The sequence below is a fragment of the Oncorhynchus masou genome, chromosome 5 (assembly GCF_036934945.1).
Source record: "Oncorhynchus masou masou isolate Uvic2021 chromosome 5, UVic_Omas_1.1, whole genome shotgun sequence".
In the NCBI taxonomy this organism is placed as follows: Eukaryota; Metazoa; Chordata; class Actinopteri; order Salmoniformes; family Salmonidae; genus Oncorhynchus; species Oncorhynchus masou.
This window is the reverse complement of record NC_088216.1, coordinates 33,727,659-33,750,098: the sequence shown is the minus strand read 5'-3', so window position 1 is coordinate 33,750,098 and position 22,440 is coordinate 33,727,659. Positions and strand designations below refer to the sequence as shown.

The window sequence follows — 22,440 nt, the reverse complement described above, 5'->3', positions numbered from 1 at the left end:
GTTGTACAGATTCACTTACAGTGGGGCAAAAAAGTATTTAGTCAGCCACCAATTGTGCAAGTTCTCCCACTTAAAAAGATGAGTGAGGCCTGTAACTTTCATCATAGGTACACTTCAACTGATGAGACAAAACGGAGAAAAAAAATCCAGAAAATCTCATTTGCATGATTTTTTAATGAATTTATTTGCAAATTATGGTGGAAAATAAGTATTTGGTCATCTACAAACAAGCAAGATTTCTGGCTCTCACAGACCTGTAACTTCTTCTTTAAGAGGCTCCTCTGTCCTCCACTCGTTACCTGTATTAATGGCACCTGTTTGAACTTGTTATCAGTATAAAAAGACACCTGTCCACAACCTCAAACAGTCACACTCCAAACTCCACTATGGCCAAGACCAAAGAGCTGTCAAAGGACACCAGAAACAAAATTGTAGACCTGCACCAGGCTGGGAAGACTGAATCTGCAATAGGTAAGCAGCTTGGTTTGAATAAATAAACTGTGGGAGCAATTATTAGGAAATGGAAGACATACAAGACCACTGATAATCTCCCTCGATCTGGGGCTCCAGGCAAGATCTCACCCCGTGGGGTCAAAATGATCACAAGAACGGTGAGCAAAAATCCCAGAACCACACGGGGGGACCTAGTGAATGACCTGCAGAGACCTGGGACCAAAGTAACAAAGCCTGCCATCAGTAACACACTACGCCGCCAGGGACTCAAATCCTGCAGTGCCAGACGTGTCCCCCTGCTTAAGCCAGTACATGTCCAGGCCCGTCTGAAGTTTACTAGAGAGTATTTGGATGATCCAGAAGAAGATTGGGAGAATGTCATATGGTCAGATGAACCAAAATAGAACTTTTTGGTATAAACTCAACTCGTTGTGTTGGGGGACAAAGAATGCTGAGTTGCATCCAAAGAACACCATACCTACTGTGAAGCATGGGGGTGGAAACATCATGCTTTTGGGGCTGTTTTTCTGCAAAGGGACCTAGACGACTGATCCGTGTAAAGGAAAGAATGAATGGGGCCATGTATCATGAGATTTTGAGTGAAAACCTCCTTCCATCAGCAAGGGCATTGAATATGAAACGTGGCTGGGTCTTTCAGCATGACAATGATCCCAAACACACCGCCCGGGCAACGAAGGAGTGGCTTCGTAAGAAGCATTTCAAGGTCCTGGAGTGGCCTAGCCAGTCTCCAGATCTCAACCCCATAGAAAATCTTTGGAGGGAGTTGAAAGTCCATGTTGCCCAGCAACAGCCCCAAAACATCACTGCTCTAGAGGAGATCTGCATGGAGGAATGGGCCAAAATACCAGCAACAGTTTGTGAAAACCTTGTGAAGACTTACAGAAAACGTTTGACCTCCTGTCATTGCCAACAAAGGGTATATAACAAAGTATTGAGATACACTTTTGTTATTGACGAAATACTTATTTTCCACCATCATTTGCAAATAAATTCATTAAAAATCCTACAATATGATTTTCTGGATTTTTTCTCTCATTTTGTCTGTCATAGTTAAAGTGTACCTATGATGAAAATTACAGGCCTCTCTCATTTTTTAAGTGGGAGAACTTGCACAAATGGTGGCTGACTAAATACTTTTTTGCCCCACTGTATATCTGTGGACCACACCTTTTTAATGACTAGCTCAGAATATGAACTTTCCAAAAGTGGTTTATACACCGAGTATACTAAACATTAGGAACACCTTCCTAATATTGAGTTGCACCCTCTTTTGCCCTCGGAACAGCCTCAAATAGTTGGGGAATAGACTCTACAAGGTGTCGATAGCGTTCCACAGGGATGCTGGCCCATGTTGACTCCAGTGCTTCCCACAGTTGTGTCAAGTATACTGGATGTCCTTTGGGTGGTGAACCATTCTTGATACTCACGGGCAATAGTTGAGCGTGACAAACCCATTATTGCAGTTCTTGACACAAACTGGCGTGCCTAGCATCTACTACCATGCCCAGTTCAAATGCACTTAAATCTTTTGTCTTGACCATTTACCCTCTGAATGGCACACATGCACAATCCATGTCTCAAGGCTTAACAATCCTTCTTTAACCTGTCTCCTCTCCTTCATCTACAGTGATTTGAAGTGGATTTAACAAGTTACATCAATAAAGGACCATGGCTTTAACCTGGATTCACCTGGTCAGTCTAATGTCGTTGAAAGAGCAGGTGTTGCTAATGTTTTGTATACTCAGTGTATATTATAGAGATCAGTTATTTTGGGAGCCCAGATCATTTCTTTATAAATCCCAATATTGGATGGTTCGGTAGTTGGGTTTCCCGAGGGATACCATAGGCCAGCATAGGTGACTTAAGTTGTAAATTAGACCTATAGAAAAAAGGACTTGCCTGGTAATGTGTATGTGTCTTTCAAATCATGGAATGTTCAATAAGAAATGGTATGGATTCCACATTTGGACCATTGGGGAGATGCAAAAGGCCGCCCTTATTGTGCATTTTTTTCTATATGGGCATGCCATTTTGATTCCCAGTTACGTTGTATGTCAGTTTTGCGGCAAATAGAAATTGTGTGAGCAATAATAGGACCCAAGCATAGTTTACATTGTTTAAGGGATCGATCTGTGAAGACCACCTCTTTTGGACTTTATGATTTATGAGTCATTTTATTTTTTGATTGACAAATAGATGAATCTTCAAATTATACAGTACCATCTTTAGCCCTAACCCAACTCGTATCTGTTACATTTACATTTAAGTCATTTAGCAGACGCTCTTATCCAGAGCGACTTACAAATTGCTATACTAAGCTCCTACTTTCAAAGCCTCAAAGAATCAAACACTAACTGTTATAGAAGGTGTCTCTGCTTCAAGAGAAATTTGTCTGTCCTTGCCCTGGCAATGTTCGCAGAGGTACATTGACCATTTATGTTTGATTTGTAATCAGAATCCTTTTTGCTTTGTGATGTTCTGTATAGTGGAAACTGGTTGAGTGTGCTCCTCCTTTGTTTGGGAAGCAACCATTCATGAGCCAGTATGGGGACTATTCATCCATTAGGAAGAAAGAGGGGGAGGCTTTCAGTTCCTCTGAAACAGGAAGTTTGTTGGGTCACTTTTTTTGACAGGACGTTGGTCGCTCACATAATTTAAAACCAGCATTTATACATTTATGGAATGGCCAGATTTTTCCTCTGTCTCTAACTGAACAACAATGCTGGGAAATGGGGGGTTGTATCCTGGCTAGCTTCCCTCTAGCCCCTCCTCTCTTCAGGCTTGGTACGGCCCAACCTCCTTCCTTTTTCTCCCCACTGCTGGGGCCATCATGGAAATGAGGCGGTGACATCATCACTGAGCTCCCAGGCAGTGGCTAGCCACTGACGAAATTACAAACTCCTGTTCCCCTCCCCTCTTTAAACCCATCCCCTCCTCCCAGACTTATGTGCTGTATTTGAGAAAAAACCTTTCATTCTATTTTTTTATTGGACACCTATTCCTTCTCGTTCCTTAACTGTCTGCCAGATGAGGATGAGGTGCAGTGATTTTTTTTTGGGGGGGCAATAGCACTCTTTAAAAAGCCTGTACCCCTGAATGGGTGGGCAGCTCACAACCAGAGGGAGGGGAGTGTGAGAGGGGGGTGGGGTGGAGGCTGCTTTTGACAGAGGGAGGGGGGGCGTGAGATGGGGGTGGGGTGGAGGCTGCTTTTGAATGGGTTGAGAGGGAAGACAGAACAATCAAGAGAGAAGAAGAAGCATGTTGTGCCCCCTATCTGACACAGATCCTGCTTCTCCACGCCTGGTCCTTCAGTGGCTGCTCTGGGAAGAGTCTCGTCCTTGAGAACATTCCCTCTTTTCCTTACTTTTACTGGATTCTTTTTTGGAGCTTGCGGTGTAGCAAGGTTGGCGGTAGGAGGCAAAAAAAAGCCCATTGGATCCCTTCTTAACTTCCCTCCGTTTTTCCGCCTTGCTGTGCTTGTGTTTTTTTTTTCTCGAGGGGGTATTTTCTTTCAGTGGGTCCCAGTTTTCGTTTGGAACTATGGAAGTGGACTGGGAGTTGGGTGGGCAAGATGTACAATACACTGACCCGGACTCTGGTTACCCCGCTCAGGTGGCTTTCAACTACAACATGTTAGAAGGGCGCTTTAAACAGCTACAAGGTAAGTGAAGGATGGAGACTGCAGTCGTCTTTTGTTTATAGGTGTTGCTATGCTATATGCTCTGTCAGCAGATAGACGGCGAGGTCCAGAGAGAGAATTCTGGATCCTCTGTGTTGAATTTGGCAGTTGTTTATCACAGTAATTGTTAGTTGGATGAAGAGCATTATATTTTGTCGTTGTTATTTTACTTCTTAGAAAATAAAACAAATTGGGTGTCTTAATCCTATAAGACAGTGGTGTATATGACACGTTTAGTATGGCAGCACTATGATCTGGCGTAAGGATGACTTTCATATTGGATTATAAGAATGTGTCTTTTTTGGAGGATAGGAATTTAGTGTTGACATTAAAATACTAAATAACTGTTTTCAAAGGAGGCCCTCTGTCTACAAACACACAACCCACGATGCTATGTAAATGGCATGCATGCTAGTTCTTAGTGGGTAGTCAGGACAACAATAGCATGAGAGGGGACAGGGAAGGTGGGAGTGGTTGTTTTGTCCACCCATCCCATGCAAATGCACTTTCAAGGAGTCAAATTCTAGGAAATTATAGTGTTAACAATATGTTTTTACGCAGTTAGTATAGGAGCCTTGTGTGTTATTTAAAAAATACATTTTTATTTTTTACAAAACAGGGATATACGCTTACTATATGTTATATAGCATCACTATTAGTTGAACAGTATGTCATTGTGTTATATTGTGTGATATTGTTTACTATTGTTTAGCACATTTACTACAAAATTACTTATTTTCCCAAAACATTTTTCGACATTCATTTTCACATTTTCGTTATGATGAACCCCAGGCTAGACTGCAATAGAAAAAAGGAGAAATGAACATGGTAATGTAACCGTTATCATAGTAACATTGTTTTATAGTCCTGCTGTCCTTGTGTAGATTACTTTTGTTGACATCTTTGTTGGGTATTCTCTCATCCCAAAGAGAATGTGGTCTTTGCCACATGATAATATCAGTCATTAACTCAGTCTCTCTATGAGCTATTGTGTCTGAATGCACTATTGGGTTGTTGAATGTGTCTCTTCTATATATGTTATATAGAAGTCCCCTTTTCATTAATATATCATTACATTTACAGCAATGGTCAGAATTTGTCCACTTTTTCTCATTTGAATGGTATAAACTGGCCACAACAACTATGTGGATACGGCTGGATGAATATGTGCCATTTGTTAATATGTAGCTTTGTGTAGAGTTTACTAACTGCCGAAACCTTGTCCAATGTTGTAAAGTAGCCGGAATGAAAAGGAAGACAGAGAGATAGACTTGCACTTTCACCCTCTGGTCTATTTGCTTTACTCAGTTATAGATGACTGACTTGATAAAAACATCACAGAGTCAACTTTATTGATTACTATTCTTGTGTCATGTAGTGCCAGCATGCGTCATAATATTTATTGTTTAAATTGAGCGAAGATATTACAGAATTTATGGATTGACCTGGTGTGCTGATAATGCTAATTTTAGTGCAATACTTCTACTGTAGCAAATGTTGATAGGGTCGCAAAGTGTAGTCTACAGGATCTAGGAACAGTAACATTCAACTGAAAAAGTCAGACTTAATATAAGTGGACTAGGATTATCATTGGTTGTATCACCGCGACCCTTGATTTTAGCAAGAGGAAGTAGTAACCTTGTTCGAGCCAGAACTGCTCATAGGACAGGAGCCTATGTCCTGTTTCTGTAGCGTGAGACAGCTTGATGTACAAGTAGACCCCCTGGATAGGATGCTATTTAGGCAGAGCTCTCTGGTTCATAGTTGGTTAAATTTGTTATATTTTCAGCATAACTGCGTGGTGTCATTGTGCCAGTGACTTTTTTTTAAACAGACATGAACTGTAAAAAACATTGTGCAAATAATTTTGTACAGCTGCCCTGTGGCTGTATCAACCAAAAAGAAATTGAAAGTGCATTGTCAGGTCCCATGTATTTTTCTGTTTTATCTAATACATTTAATGCTGGTTTCTCTCAGCCAGATTAAGTTTATTCCTGTACTTAAAAGCACTTTTTAATGGAGATTTTCCATTGATCCTTTTCATCCAGGAGTAGGTTTAATCTGGGTCCTTGAAGTGGGGTTTTTAGGTCAATAATTTGCTTTGACAAGCTTGAGCTGGCTTGGTTACACATCCGCCATAGTTGCTAAAGCCGTGCTGGAAAGGACCGTGTGAAAAGACGATATTCGATCTAACATTGTATTGATTGGGTTGGCACAATAGTGTAAAAAAGTTATTAGATGCACTCCAGTCGCTTCTGTACAAGACTGTAGCTACTTCTCCACCCCAATTAGCTGGACTACCACCACACGGACTTGAGTGCTGAAGTACTACGTTTGTCTGCAAACAGGGCCCTGCCAAACCGGCTTCCACCACAGTCGGCCTCTAAATGACCGTCTGTTCCGCTGCTGGCAAGAAAATATTTTATGGGGAGACAAAAAAAGAAGGCAACAGAAAGTCATGGAACTGAAGAAGTCTTTGAATGGGCTGGGGTGGGGAAGGGGGCAAACTTGAGTGTTGAAAAAGAGTGTAGTTCTGGTCTTTACAAGTTTGATTTACTCTATTAAGCTACACTGACTGACTATTTGAACTTGACACCCCATTTGAATGATACCCTGAAATATAATATTGAAGGTTAGCTTTTGTTATGCCCTCAGTTGTTGAATTCTGATTAGTAAATTCCAGAGAATACCATTTACCTAGGCTGGGATTAAATCCAATCGTGCTTGGTCAGTAATGCAGCTTTTAAAGGCAATGTTCCGCTTTCGCCACGCATTCACAGTAAACGCTGCATATGTCGGCTCAATCGGAAATTACCTTTAAAGGTGCATTGTCGACAAAGCGTGATCAGATTGAATTCCGGCCTTCATCCTAGTTAATAGCAGGTAAATACCAGTGGAAACTACTGTAAAATATAGTGCTATTGTGACTTTTGAGAATAGTAAGTATGATCTTGAGGTTTTCAACCACGTCTTTACTATAAAGTAAGAGTGAGATTTATCGAAATGTAGTGAATGTTTTTACTGGGTGTAAATGGACACAAAGCCATGTCCTGTTTAGTGCTTTGTTTTCCCTTTTGCCAGCAAAATGTAGATGTTGAGTCATTGATTTGAAACATATAGCTGTTGGTAGCTGCTTGTGTGATAACCTGAGGCCTTGTTAAAGAACAAACAGGCCATCTGCCATAACACCCTGACTTATCTGACTGGTGATCTGTTTTACCCTTCTATCAGTAGAGGGACTTTATCCACTTTATGACATGGAGACATCTTGTCAAGTACGCTACCTGGTATATGTTTTCCCAGTGTTCCCATGTGTTTTGTTTGGCATAAGGTTTTTAGATCGACATTGATGGTTAGTTGGCAAAACATCATTAACACGCACAGTTTTTGTTTAATTTCGATTTAGTTTTCAAAGAACAATCAACAATAGCATTTCAGGTTTTACGTGAAGTTAATGTCTGACAACTCAATCAAATGTTGAATGTTGATCTGACAACGCCTTTGTCCAGTGGTTAGTCACCCCTAAACATAGCAGTGTGACCTCATCCACTAATCCAGCCCTAATACACAGGAAGTCAGAAGAATTTCAATCTTCTGACCCGCCACAGGCCACAGGATGTTGATTCAACAGTGAGGGAAGAAGGAAGCAACCTTTGAACTGCTTCGCTAAGATGTCCAGTCTTCCACCTTCGTTTTTCGTCCTTTGATGCCGATTTCTAGTCTGTTAATTTGCTAGTTTGCTATATCATATAATATGTATATCTAGGCCTAAACAAAATGGCTGTTGTTATTTTTGTCACTCTGAATTATTGTTTTCAGTCTCTGCCAATCATTAGACTGCCCTCACAAGAGTGGCTGAAATACAGACGGCAGAATATGAGAGGAGTAAATCTTGTCAATAGGTAACTGAACATGAACAGTGCTTTAGAGGTGCAGTTACAAAATGGAATCTTTCACCACGTTCAGTATTTCCTGCAAGCTAAGGGTGGGGTAGTAATATAAATGGCCTTGAACTCTGCAATTCCTGAGTAATGCCCTAATCAAGATCTCCCTTTCCTGCCGAAACCTAGAGAGAGGAAAAAAGAGAGAGAAAAGAAACCAAACTGGAATTTGAATGAATGTGCATCTCTATTGAGATAAGATGAGAGATTTGCTTTTGGGAACTGGAGAGTTATCCCCCAGGATAGAGATACAAGATGCGTCAATAAATCAATAGTTTCTATTTTGTGTCAGTCGTGATGACCAGACTGCTCATATCCCAGCTGGTTGGATTTGCAATAGAGCTGTGGGTCAAGGTCACAAAGCAATGCTACGACTTGGGATGATTTTCTCTGGAAGAGAGTGATATCCAACACAATTAGGACTAAAGAACACTATTAATCAGTGCAATAAGAAGAAATGAATTAATATACTTATATATGGGTTGTTGCACCAATTAGGTGCCATTTGCATAGCTACGGGAAGTAGGGGTGCTGAGGGTGCTAGCACCTCCTGATAAATCACAGTAAAAAATATATAATAATATAAAAATAAGAAAAATACATTCCCACAAAATTAGTGCATTAGGCCTTTATTACTCCTGTATGAAATTAGAACCATTTCCCTCTGTTGACCTTAAAAAGAGGGACAGTTTTTTTTGTGTATAAAATGAATTACTAACAGCAAGTCTGAATTCATATGAAAAATCAGATGTATTGAATTTTCCATGTGGTCCATTTTAAAGGGAACTTCAATTAATATAACAGACTTTTACAATTCAATATTTGTGCACAACTTCTACTTAAAATATCAAAGGGAAGCAAAAGGCACTCATTTTGTGGAATGACCCATATCATATCTATAATTCAATAAAGGAGTGAATTAGCAGTCACAGAAAGACACAGGAACTGATACAGGACCGATGCATTTCGAAACAAAGTGTATTCCATGATCTCATACAGACGGAATTTGGATTAGAACAGGGTCAAATAGGGGTGGTACTACTGTATGTAACAAAGTGCAATGAATGTACCTTCCAATGCAATTACCTTTTTGCATGATTGTTTTGTGACACTAACCAGGTTGCCAGCCAACATTTTAATGCTGGTAATGTACATGGCGGGGAAAAAATGTCACGACAAGCCCGGTTGGGGTGGTGAAAGTGCACCGTGATCTTGATAAATATCAAGGGTCTTGTTTTGGTGACATGATGATCGATGCTTGACTGCCGTTTGACAAATACAAATATTTTCACTCTTATCCATAATAATCTCATCATGTAGACTGGCCTACCCACACTGTATCTGCGAGCTGTTGGCTAGAGCGTGCGTGCCAAGACCAGAGTAGGCATACCTGCAAAAATATCGGTAGAGTTGAAAATGTGATGGAATCACATTGAGCTTTAGATCATCACAAACTGATTTTTATCAAAAAAAACGATGTTTTCCGGAAACACAATATGCAAATTTTCTTTATCCAGATTTTCGAATACTCACATTAAAATATGTTGCCAATTGAATGGAAACCTAGCTATGTACTATAAAGATTGATACTAAAACCTCTTTATACCAACAAAGCCATTTTATAGCACAAACTAAGAATCTCAGTTGGTGGGACTCAATCAGTGACCCAAACCCCCAAAAAGTATTAGTAGTATTGATTGAATTCAACTTCCCCTATTGCAGCTATTCCCAAACTGGTGTACGCATACCCCCAGGGGTACGAGCAATGCCGTCGGGGGTACGTCAAATAATAATGTGATTCACAGTCCATTTAGATTTTCCAACGTGGCTATACATTTGGGTGATGTTTTTTCTCTCGCCTGAGTAGCCTCGTTTCACTGCCAAAAATAAAATGGAACCATCTAGTGTTCAGCAAAATAACAGCACAAAGTCAAATACAGGTAGCCTAGTCAAATAATTAACATCCAATCACATTAACCGTTAATCTCTCGCAGGAAACCTTCACTCTTGCGCAGATATTTAGAAACGAAACATGCCAATTAGAAAAATAAGCCATGGGAGTTTGAGCGAGTCGTAAGACGTGTATGAAAGCAACAGATACCATTAATAAGAAGGGGCTAGAAGTGTCTTATATGGGCAAGCCCCATACTATTGTGGAGGACTTCATTCTTCCTGCTGCCGTGGATATGGCTGGGACAATGCTGGGGGAAAAGGCCCAAAAAACTATACAGGCAAATGCTTCATCAAACAACACTGTTTCACAACGCATCAGTGACATGGCAGGAGATGTTTTGAAACAATTACTGCTTTGCATACAAGTCAGTAGATTCTATGCGTTACAGCTAGATGAGTCAGCAGACGTGGCGGGCCTGGCACAGCTCCTGGTATATGTCCGTTACGTTTATGGGAGGGTCAATTAAGTATGACAGGGAGTGGTAACGCGCGACGCCACTTGGTACACTGCATCATCCACCGAGAGGCTCTTGATGCCAAGGGAATGTCTGACAGCTTGAGAGACGTTTTGGACACTATAGTGAAAATGGTTAACTTTGTTAAAGCAAGGCCCCTGAACTCTCGTGTATTTTCTGCATTATGCAATGATATGGGCAGTGACCATGTAATGCTTTTACAACATACAGAAGTGCGCTGGTTATCAAGGGGCAAAGTATTGACACGTTTTTTTGAATTGAGAGACGTGCTTAAAGTTTTATTTTCTGACCATGATTTTCACTTGTCTGACTGCTTGCATGATTATGAGTTTCTCACACGACTGGCCTATCTGGGTGATGTTTTTTCTCTCCTGAAGGATCTGAATGTAGGATTAGAGGGACTCTCCGCAACTATATTCAATGTGCGGGACAAAATGTAACCTATGATTAAGAAGTTAGAGCTCATCGCTGTCTGCATTAACAAGGAGATCACACAGGTCTTTCCATCGTTGTATATTTTTGTGTACGAATGAACTCAAGCTTACGGACAATGTCAAATGTGATATAGCAACACACACAGCTCACACAAGGTGCTCAATTACGCAGGTACTTTCCTGAAACGGATGACACAAACAACTCCATTCGTTACCCCTTTCATGCCCTGCCTCCAGTCCACTTACTGACATCTGAACAAGAGAGCCTCATCGAAATTGCAACAAGCGGTCCTGTGAAAATTGAATTTAATCAGAAGCCACTGCCAGATTTCTGGATAGGGCTGTGCTCAGAGTACACAATACAACCCAACATTGCAGAGTTATGTGCATCCTTTCAAGCAGCACACCATTCCCATTAACCTGTGGTGAGTTATTCACCATTTTTGATGAACAAATAAGGTTTTATTTGTAAGATGGCTAAATAAAGAGCAAAATGATTGATTATTATTATATTATTAGTTGTGCCCTGGTCCTAGAAGAGCTCTTTGTCACTTCCCATGAGCCGGCTTGTAACAAAAACGTATTCATTCTTATGTTTTATACATGTATCGTATAGTGTTTGTGTGGCACGTTTACAATGATGGCAAAAAAACAACATTTGAGAGTGCGCTGACCCTGGTGCTAGAAGGGGTATGCAGCTGGAGGTTGAATGTTTGAAGTGGTACAGGACTATGAAAAGTTTGGGAACAACTGCTCTATTGCATGAAAGTCCTGAAGTGATCATCTGCTAAAAATGGCATTGAGATGACGTTGTCATCATTTGAAAAATATGGGTGTCATTTCAGATAATAAATGATGTATTCCTCTTATCCATATCCCCCTACATGGCCCTTCAAGATACTGCTATCATTTTCCAATCAGCCCACGCTCTTTGAAAAATGACAAATGGCATGACGCAGCCTTGTTTAATGAAACAACCTGAAATTGTCTTTATTGGCATCTGTTTTTGTTGTTGTTAAACAGGTTAAACTCACTATTCAAACTGTGTTAATAGTTCGGGAGCTATGTGTTTACCTAACGATAAGACCAGCTGCGAGTGCAACATTCCTCTAGCTAGCCCTCCCCGGAGTTGAGCTAGGGCAGGGGTGGAGGAGAGGAACACTGCCTCTATTGTTCTGTCCAGCTCTGTCTTGTCCTCCGGTCTCACAGGAGACTCCTTAAAAAAATCCCCACTGGCGTGTACCACTATGTGACGCTTGTGGTGATGTTACCATGTTGCAATATTGCCACAGAAATGGGTCTGGATGCATTGGAGGATGGTGGCACCTTAATTGGGGAGGATGGCTCATGGTAATGCATGGAGCTGAATAGGTGGAATGTTATGAAATACATCAAACACATGTGTTTATGCCATTCCATTCGCTCCTTTCCAGCTGTTATTATGAGCTGTTCTCTACTCAGCAACCTCCTGTGATGATAGCTGGTTGTACCCCCGAGGGGTAGGGCAGCAGGCAGGAAGTTGGCTCTGGGTCTAGTTAGTTTAGTCATACACACTACAATTGTGGTCAGGGTTTAGTATTAACTGAGCGATCGATTCCAAATCATAGTGTTTTTTAGTCAAAGGATAACTTTTTATTTCATATGTTGATATCATGTTTTGTGTTTCAGGGATGGGGGGGGATGTGAGGAATAGGTTCGACCTTCTCCAATTGTTTTTCTTCGGCAAGATCGTCAAACGTGTCAAATAAATCACTAATAACAAAAAAGTCAAGAGGGCCTTGGAGTTGGAGAGTACATTGCAAGGTGCAGCCAGCCCTGCGTGAGGCGAGGTCATCTATCTCTTTTCGCCATGTGGCAAACGAACAATCAAATCAGATGCTTACGTCTTTGCAGGGATAAGGAATGCAATAACAGGAAAATTGGGGAGGATTATAAATAAACCCTCCTTGTGTTCATGGACATGAACTCTGAGCCAGAGGGTGCGGCATTGGCCCTGTCAATGGCCCCGAACATAAACAGGATAGCCCCAGCTCCCACTTCCACTTTGTTTTTTTTTACATTTTGAAGCTATGGTTGTATCTCATTAGTCTGCAGTGGCTTTCTTCCCTCGTCTCCTCACTTTATGCACACTGTCCTGAGAACCCAGAACAGATGATAGCAATATGGTCGACCCCTTATCAAGCATTTGCCTTCACCTGTCCATTTCCTTAATCTCAGTGGACATGGAGAGACCAGGAGAGGAAGCCTTAAGACATTCTGCAATAGATCTGACGAGGCAAGGCCACCAGTCCCAATCCGCTCTAGTCGTTTTAAAATCTGAATCATGAAAGGATGATGAGTTGCATGTGACAAGGGGAGCCAATCACCCACAGTGACGAAAACCTCTCATATGACATAATTATACAATGAGTATCAGTACTGTTACTGTTTGTTTACTTAGAAAGTTACATTTGAATGGCAGTCTTACAAGCTTATTGACATTTTCAATCTATCCTTGGGGACCCAGGGAGTACACATTTTAAATATACTTTAGCCCAGCACTAAAACACCCAATTCGGTTGATCATGGGATGATTACCGTAGTTGATTAGTTAGATCACTGTTCTATAGTATTTCAGACTTGAAATTAAAAGACCAGGCTGTATAGGGAGAGTGTGAGCTGTTATCTATACTTCAATGTCTTGTTCCAGCATTATTATCTTCCATAGCCTTACTTTACTTAACTAAAGCTACTTTGAAAAAGTAATTTATACATTTATAAAATCTAGCCTATTTCAGCCATATTTTCTTCTCTTTTTGCCAAAAAAGTAGTGTGTAGTTCCTGTAGTTAGCTGCACCACTACATGGTCAAAATGTAATTAACTACCGCAAACACTACCAAGATTTTAGTTTAGTTAATCTACCACCAAGCTACTGCAAAATGTAGTTTAATTACTAGTTGAACTACATGTAGTTCACTACTGCCCAACACTGCTAATTTAGCAAACATTGGGCAGCAGGTAGCCTAGCGGTTAAGAGTGTTGGGCCAGTAACCAAAAGGTCTCTGGTTCAAAACCCTGAGCCGACTAGGTAAGAAATCTGTTGATGTGCCCTTGAGCAAGGCACTTAACCCTAACTGCTCCTGTAAGTCACTCTGGATAAGCGTGTCTGCTAACATGTTGTTGTTGTGTTTTATCGTAACTCTGCTTATCCGTCATCAGGAATTCACTTGTTTCATCTCCAATTAATTTAATGACATTTCACTTTGACATATTTCTTAATTGTATTCCCTGTCTTCTTTTCTCTCCAGATGAGCGCGAAGCGGTGCAGAAGAAGACCTTCACCAAATGGGTGAACTCTCACCTCTCCCGAGTGTCCTGCCGCATCACCGACCTGTACAGGGACCTGAGTGATGGACGCATGCTCATCAAACTGCTGGAGGTGCTGTCTGGGGAGAGACTGGTGAGTACCGTGCTACCCGGGCCTGTATGGATCAGTTTAGCCTTTTAGATCACATTGAATAAGATTACATGGTCAGGGAGGACCTGATCCTAGATCAGCACTTCTACTCTGAGATGCTTGGGGGTCGTTCCACAAAAAGAGTGCCTTTTGATATTTTAAGTAGCCTGTTATATTAAATGAAGTGCCCTTTAAATAATCATAAGGATCGGACCCTTTCCCCCCCAATTTTCACCTAAAATGACATACCCAAATCTAAGTGCCTGTAGCTCAGGACCTGAAGCAAGGATATGCATATTCTTGATACCATTTGAAAGGAAACACTTTGACGTTTGTGGAAATGTGACATTAATGTAGGTGAATATAACACATTAGATCTGGTAAAGGATAATACAAAGAAAAAAAAACATGCTTTAAAAAAAACAACAACTTTGAAATGCAAGAGAAATATTATTATTACAGCCTTGGCACAGTTTAGATTTTGGACACTAGATGGCAGCTGTGTATGTGCAAAGTTTTAGACTGAGCCAATGAACCGTTGCATTTCTGTTCAAAATGTTTTATCAAGACTGCCCAAATGTGCCTCATTTGTTTTTTTTAATAACTTTTGAAGTTCATAACTGTGCACTCTCTTCAAACAATAGCATGGTATTATTTCACTGTAATAGTGACTATAAATTGGACGGTGCAGTGAGATGAACAATAATTGAACCCTTCTGCCAATATCAGATATATCTATGTCTTGGGAAATGTTCTTGTTACGTACAAACTCGTGCTAATCGCATTAACCGTCCTGTGGGGGAACCACGATAGACCACATGGAGAATTCAAAATATCTGAATAATTCAATTAATATGAATAAAGACTTGCTAACATTTTTTGACATGTCACTCTGTCATCCCTGTCTATTTGTAGGAAGATTTTAACCCACTTAACCCCAACATTTCACCATCATTGTAAAGCCTTAGTTAGTTTGTTGCTTTGACAAAGTCATTTCTGAAGATCATTTATTTCTTGTTACTGATTCATTTACATCTGTCCCTCATTTTAAGGTCAACCCTGTTACGTGAACTGAAGACTCATTTTAATTAGGTTACATTTTTGGCATTTAATAGGCAGGTAGCCTAGTGGTTAGAGTGTTGGACTTATAACCGGAAGATTGCAAGGTCAAATCCCCGAGCTGACAAGTTAAAAATCTGTCGTTCTGCCCCTGAACAAGGCAGTTAACCCACTGTTCCTAGGCAGTCATTGAAAATAAGAATTTGTTCTTAACTGACTTGCCTAGATAAATTAAGGTAAAATAAAAACTTACTAAAGTAATTTTTTATTTAACCTCTTGAGATGGGGAAAGAAGGTTTTTATGAAGTTGAACATGTGCTCTTTATGACAGAATGTTAAAATTTGGTGAAATCAAAAGATAAACTTTTCTAAAGGCACCGAAATGGTGGAAAGACCCTTGATACATACTAATGGTACAGTGCCTCTGGAAAGTATTCACACCCCTTGACTTTTTCCACATCTTGTTACGTTACAGCCTTATTCTAAAATTGATTAAATCCAAAAACATCCTTAGCAATCTGCACACAGTACCCCATTATGACAAAGTGCAAACAGGTTTAAAGAAATGTTTGCAAATGTATAAAAAATAAAAACTGAAAAACCTTATTTACATGATTATTCAGACCCTTTGCTATGAGACTCGAAATTGAGCTCAGGTGCATCCTGTTTCAATTGATCATCCTTGGGATGTTTCTACAACTTGATTGGAGTCCACCTGTGTTAAATTCAATTGATTGGACATGATTTGGAAAGGCACAAACCTGTCTATAGAGAAACAAGATTCTCTGCACGATGAAACCAAGATTGAACTCTTTGGCCTGAATGCCAAGCGTCACTTCTGGAGGAAACCTGGCACCATCCCTACTGTGAAGCATGTTGGTGGCCGCATCATGCTGTGGAGATGTTTTTCAATGGCAGGGACTGGGAGACCTGTCAGGATCGAGGGAAAGATGAACGGAGCAAAGTACAAAGATCCTTGATGAAAACCTGCTCCCGAGCTCTCAGGACCTCAGACTGGGGCGCAGGTTAATCTTCCAACAGGACAACGACCCTAAGCACACAGCCAAGATAACACAGAGGGACATTCAGACAAGTCTCTGAATGTCCTTGAGTGGCCCAGTCAGAGCCCAGACTTAAACCCGATCATACATTGGACCTGCTCGACATCCAACCTGACAGAGCTTGAGAGGATCTGCAGAGAAGAATGGGAGAAACTCCCCAAATACAGGTGTTCCAAGCTTGTAGCATACCCAAGATGTCTCAATGCTGTAATCTCTGCCAAAAGGTGCTTCAACAAAGTACTGAGTAAAGCATCTGAATACTTGTGTAATTGTAATATATTTCTTTTTAAAAAATTTTTTTATTAGCAAACATTTCTAAAAACCTGTTTTTGCTTTGTCATTATGGGGTATGGTGTGTAGATGAGGGGGGGAAAAATAATTGTATCATTTTTAGAATAACCTCTCTAGGGTATGTGGGACACTAGCGTCCCATCTGGCCAAAATCCAGTGAGGTTGCAGAGTGCCAAAATTCAATTACAGAAATGCTCATTATAAAAATTCAGAAAACAAAACATATTTTACATAGGTTTAAAGATGAACTTCTTGTTAAACCAACCACAGTGTCATATTTAGAAAATGCTTTTTGGGGAAAGCATACCTAGCCCAGAACATACCTAGCCCAGAACATAGCCCAGTTGACAAATTATTACAAACAGTAACCAACCAAGCAGAAGCATTACAAAACTCAGAAATAGAGATAAAATTAATCCCTTACCTTTGATGATCTTCATATGGTGGCAATCAGAAGACATTCATTTACTCAAATGTTCCTTTTGTTCGATGAAGTCTCTTTATATCCAAAAACCTCTGTTTTGTTAGCGCGTTTTCTTCAGTAATCCACAGGCTCAAACTCAGTCAAAACAATCAGACAAGAAAATCTAAATTGTATCTGTAAAATTCATATAAACATGTCAAACAATGTTTATATTCAAACCTCAGGTTGTTTTTTAGCCTAAATGATCTATAATAATTCAACCGGACAATAACGTCGTCAATATAAAAGGTAAACAAGAAATGCACATGCGCCTGAAAAAACTCTGTGTCACGTTAGGGTCCACTCGTTCAGACTGGTCTTACTCCCTCATTTATAAGAAGCCTGAAACGATTTCTAAAGACTGTTGACATCTAGTGGAAGGCATATGAATTGCAAATGGAGTCCTAAATCAATGGATACTGTAATGGCATTGAATAGAAAACTACAAAACCAAAAAAATCCTGAATGGATTTTTCTCAGGTTTTCTCCTGCTAAATCAGTTCTGTTATACCCACAGACACCATTTTAGCAGTTTTGGAAACGTTAGAGTGTTGTCTATCCATATCTACCAGTTATATGCATATCATATATTCTGGGCCCGAGTAGCAGGCCGTTTAATTTGGGCATGCTTTTCATCCAAAATTCCAAATGCTGCCCCCTACCCTAGAGAGGATAAGGCTGTAATGTAACAAAATGTGGAAAAAGTCAAGGCATCTGAATACTTTCCGAAGGCACTGGCATCTCCAAAATGTTTGATGCCAGGGATGCATTACACTGAAATTTTCCAAAAGAAAGGCCGTCCCCTTTTTTAAGAGTGTCTTGAGAAAAGGTCATGCATGTGAAAAAAAATGTTCATCCTTGTGACACTTAGGTAAGTACCTTATATAACTGATGCAATTATTTCATGGAATATTACCTCTGGGGATGCTCTTGAGGCAAAAGGTGTCACTGGCCTAAATGGACAAAGATATTGTCCAGAAATTACCTAATTAGATGGAAAGGGGAACGCTTCTCCACATGGATATATTTTTAACCTAAGGATTTGTGTGGTTTCATTAGATATATATTTTTATTAATTTTGTATCATACAGTATATGAACCACACAGCCAACATCCACAGTGTACATAAAGTGTACAAAACATTAGGAACATCTTACCTAATGTTGAGTTGCATTTGCTTTCAGAACATTCTCAATTTATCGGAGCATCTACAATGTGACGAAAACTGGCCCATGTTGACTCCAATGCTTCCCACAGTTGTGTCAAGTTGTCTGGATGTCCTATGGGTGGTGGACCATTCTTGATACACACAGGAATCTGTTGAGTGTGAAAAACCCAGCAGCGTTGCAGATCTTGACACACTCAAACTGGTGCGCCTGGCACCTACTACCATTCAAACACACTTAAATATTTTGTCTTTCCCATTCACCCTCTGAATGGCACACATACAAAATCCATGTCTCAAGGAAAAAAAAAACTTTCTTTAACCTGTCTCCTCCCTTTCATCTACACTGATTTAAGTGACATCAAAAACCCAGACGCGAGCTGCCCAGTGACGCGAGCCTACCAGAGAAGCTAAATGACTTTTATGCTCGCTTCGAGGTAAGCAACACTGAAGCATGCACGAGAGCTGTTCTGGACGACTGTGTGAACCCTCTCGGTAGCCGATGTGAACAAAACCTTTAAACAGGTCAACATTTACGAAGCCACTGGGCCAGACGAATTACCAGGACGTGTACTCAAAGCATGCGCGGACCAACTGTCAAGTGTCTTCACTGACATTTTCAACCTCTCCCTGACGAGTCTGTAATACCTACATGTTTCAACCTAGTAGTACCTGTGCCCAAGGAAGCGAAGGTAACCTGCCTAAATGTTTACTGCCCCGTAGCACTCACGTCAGTAGCCATGAAGTGCTTTGTGAAAGGCTGGTCATGGCTCACATCAACAGCATCCTCCCGGACACCCTAGACCCACTCCAATTCGCATACCGCCCCAACAGGTCCACAGATAACACAATCTCAATCACACTCCACACTAGCCTTTCCCACCTAGACAAAAGGAACACCTATGTCAGAATGCTGTTCATTGACTACAACTCAGCGTTCAACACCATAGTGCCTACAAAGCTCATCACTAAGCTAAGGACTCTGGGACTAAACACCTCTTTCTGCAACTGGATCCTGGACTTCCGGACGGGCCGCCCCCAGGTGGTAAGGGTAGGCAACAACACATCCGCCATGCTGATCTTTAACACCGGGGTTCCTCAGGGGTGTGAACGACTCGAACACCATCATTAAGTTTTCTGATGACACAACAGTGGTATGCCTGATCACCGACAACGGTGAGATGGCCTATAGGGAGAAGGTCAGAGAACTGGCAGTGTGGTGCCAGGGCAACAAGCTCTCCCTCAATGTGAGCAAGACAAAGCTGCGGGTCAAGAGTTTCAAGTTCTTTGGTGTCCACATCACCAACAAACTATCATGGTCGAAACATACCAAGACAGTCGTGAAGAGGACACAACAAAACCTTTTCCCCCTCAGGAGACTGTAAAGATTTGGAATGGGTCCCCAGATCCTCAAAAATTTCTACAGCTGCACCATCGAGAGCTTCCTTACCGGTTGCATTACCGACTGGTGTGGCAACTGCTCGGCATCTGACTGCAAGGCTCTACAGAGGGTAGTGCGTACGGCCCAGTACATCACTGGAGTCAAACGTTCTGCCATCCAGGACCTATATAATAGGCAGTGTCAGAGGAAATCCCACAAAATTGTCAGAGACTCCAGTCACCCAAGTTATAGACTGCTTTCTCTGCTACCGCATGGCAAGCGGTACCGGAGCGCCAAGTCTAGGACCAAAAGGCTCCTCAACAGCTTCTACCCCCAAGCCATAAGACTGCTGAACAATTAATAAAATCGCCACCGGACTATTTACATTTGCCCCTCCCACTCCCTTTTGTACACTGCTGCTACTCGTTGTTTATTATCTATGCATAGTAACTTCACCCGTACCTACATGTACAAATTACCTCAACTGACCTGTACCCCCGAGCACTGACTCAGTACTGGTACTCCCTTTATATAGCCTCATTATTGTTACTCTTATTGTGTGACTATTTGGTAAATATTTTCTCATCTCTTCTTGAACTGCACTGTTGGTTAAGGGCTTGTAAGTAAGCATTTCACGGTAAGGTCTACACTTGTTGTATTCGGCGCATATGACAAATAAAGTTTGATTTGGTTTATTACTAAAGTGTAGTTGGTGAGAGTTGAAGCAGGTAGGCTGCCTTTGATGGATTTTTTGCTGATGTCGGGAAAAGATGTCCACATGGTCAGAGCCACGTACCAGAAAAGGTTCCGCTGTCCAGGCTTGCTATCACATACAAGGCTCCCAATAAGATATCTCACTCTATTGGCAAATACCCAACAAGGCACATCCCATAATGCAATCTACCAAGGAAACTCTATGCCAGGGGTACTCAACTCTTACCCAATGAGGTATGGAGCTTGCTGGTTTTCTGTTCTACCTCATAATTAATTGCACACACCTGGTGTCCCTGGTCTAAATCAGTCCCTAATTATAGGTGAACAAGGAAAAATGCAGTGGAACTGGCTTTGAGGTCCAGTGTTGAGTTTGAGGGATTTTATGTGGCTATTGGTGTAATCCACGTGTGCAATTACAAACAGCAGTTGATGTTCAAAACTCGAAGGGCTTTCCCTTTTGTATTGTATTGTATTGTATTGTATTGTATTACTGTGCTTGGCTGTTGTAATCCCCAACTCCTATTTTTGGATTTCCCCCTGAGAAAAAGGTCTCCTTGACATGAATGAATTCCTCTGGGCACGCCTTGTGCCATGTTTAATTATCCTGGTCAATGTGTAACTTGAATTGAGTTTAGGCACAGCAGGTAACAGCTATTTGCCAGGTAGAGGCATGGGGCCAAATAGTATTTGGAATTGTTCAAAAACTTACGCTGCTCTTGACTGAGCTTTCCTGGTGCAATGTAAGCAATGGAATAGTCCCACAAGTACAAACCCAGCCCATCTGGCACTGCAGGCAGGCTCAAGCAAAAACTCAAGGTTTTTGAATGATTTTAAATACCATTTGAACCCAGATCTGGTACCATATTAGGTTACCAGAATATCATGCTGGATGATTCGTCTTGCATTGGCCCCATGCCAGTGTTCTTCTGACCCTGTTATGTGTGTCTTCAGGTATCATGATATGGAAACTAGTAGGTACACAAGTCATGTACTAATAAGCACTGAAAAGTAGTGCCACACACCATTTTTTATTTTGTACAAGCATTGAAAATATAGATACTGCTACTTTATTTACAGCTATCAGAATTTACCCACCTTATGTTTTTACCAGTACATATCTGCTCATAAGTACTGAATATATTTTTGTCAATAGCTAGCACTTTTTTTAATGACATAATTCAAGATGCTATACATACAGAATGTGCTTACCAGCAGTTAAAAGCATTGGGCTAGAAACCGAAAGGTCACTGGTTAGAATCCCTGAGCCAACTATATGAAAAATCTGTTGATGGGCCCTTGAGCACGGCACTTATCCCTAGTTTCTCTGGATAAGAACGTCTGCTAAAATGTAGAATACCCAGCTGTGTATGTACGCACATACATTGCATATAAAATGCAAGCCATGGTCTACCCACATTTTGTACGTCACCTTTCAGCAATGATAAAGTGAAGTGAACTCGTACAGGCTGTAGGAATGAGGCTTCCTGTACATGATGTCATGGTCTGGTAGAAAAGTGCTTATGTCATTGCTACTCGGCTGGCGCTGCACTCCCAGATCCTACAGAGTGTAACTCTGCATCTCAAAGAGCTGCACCGCCACACATTGCCAATGTGTCTTTGCAGACACACACACTCAGACGTGCATGTACACACAGAGAGATACAGACACACACACACACACACACACACACACACACACACACACACACACACACACACACACACACACACACACACACACACACACACACACACACACCATAGAGGTCAGCAGTGTATTGTGCTGACTGACTCAGCAGTAGGAGTTGAATAGGGATTTTGCTTTCACTCTCACTTGGGTGTCCATCAAATGGTGTTAAGATACAGTAAGTCAATGTTTTCATTCTTCAATCCAAACCAGTCACCCATTTTC

At 41.1% G+C, this 22,440-nt stretch overlaps 1 protein-coding gene across 2 annotated transcripts in view; it reads left to right on the top strand.

Moving 5' to 3' along the window:
- Nucleotides 1-22,440, top strand: part of LOC135539477 (spectrin beta chain, non-erythrocytic 1-like) — a 94,582-nt gene that overhangs the window by 23,835 nt on the left and 48,307 nt on the right. Inside the window, exons 1-2 of one of the 2 annotated variants that reach the window (XM_064965377.1) lie at nt 3,676-4,135; nt 14,246-14,397. In XM_064965377.1, the coding sequence (XP_064821449.1) occupies nt 4,015-4,135; nt 14,246-14,397 (273 nt within the window). In that variant the 5' untranslated portion in view covers nt 3,676-4,014. Of the gene's footprint in view, nt 1-3,675; nt 4,136-14,245; nt 14,398-22,440 lie in introns of those variants that run through there. The other variant, XM_064965376.1, reaches the window with a different exon arrangement.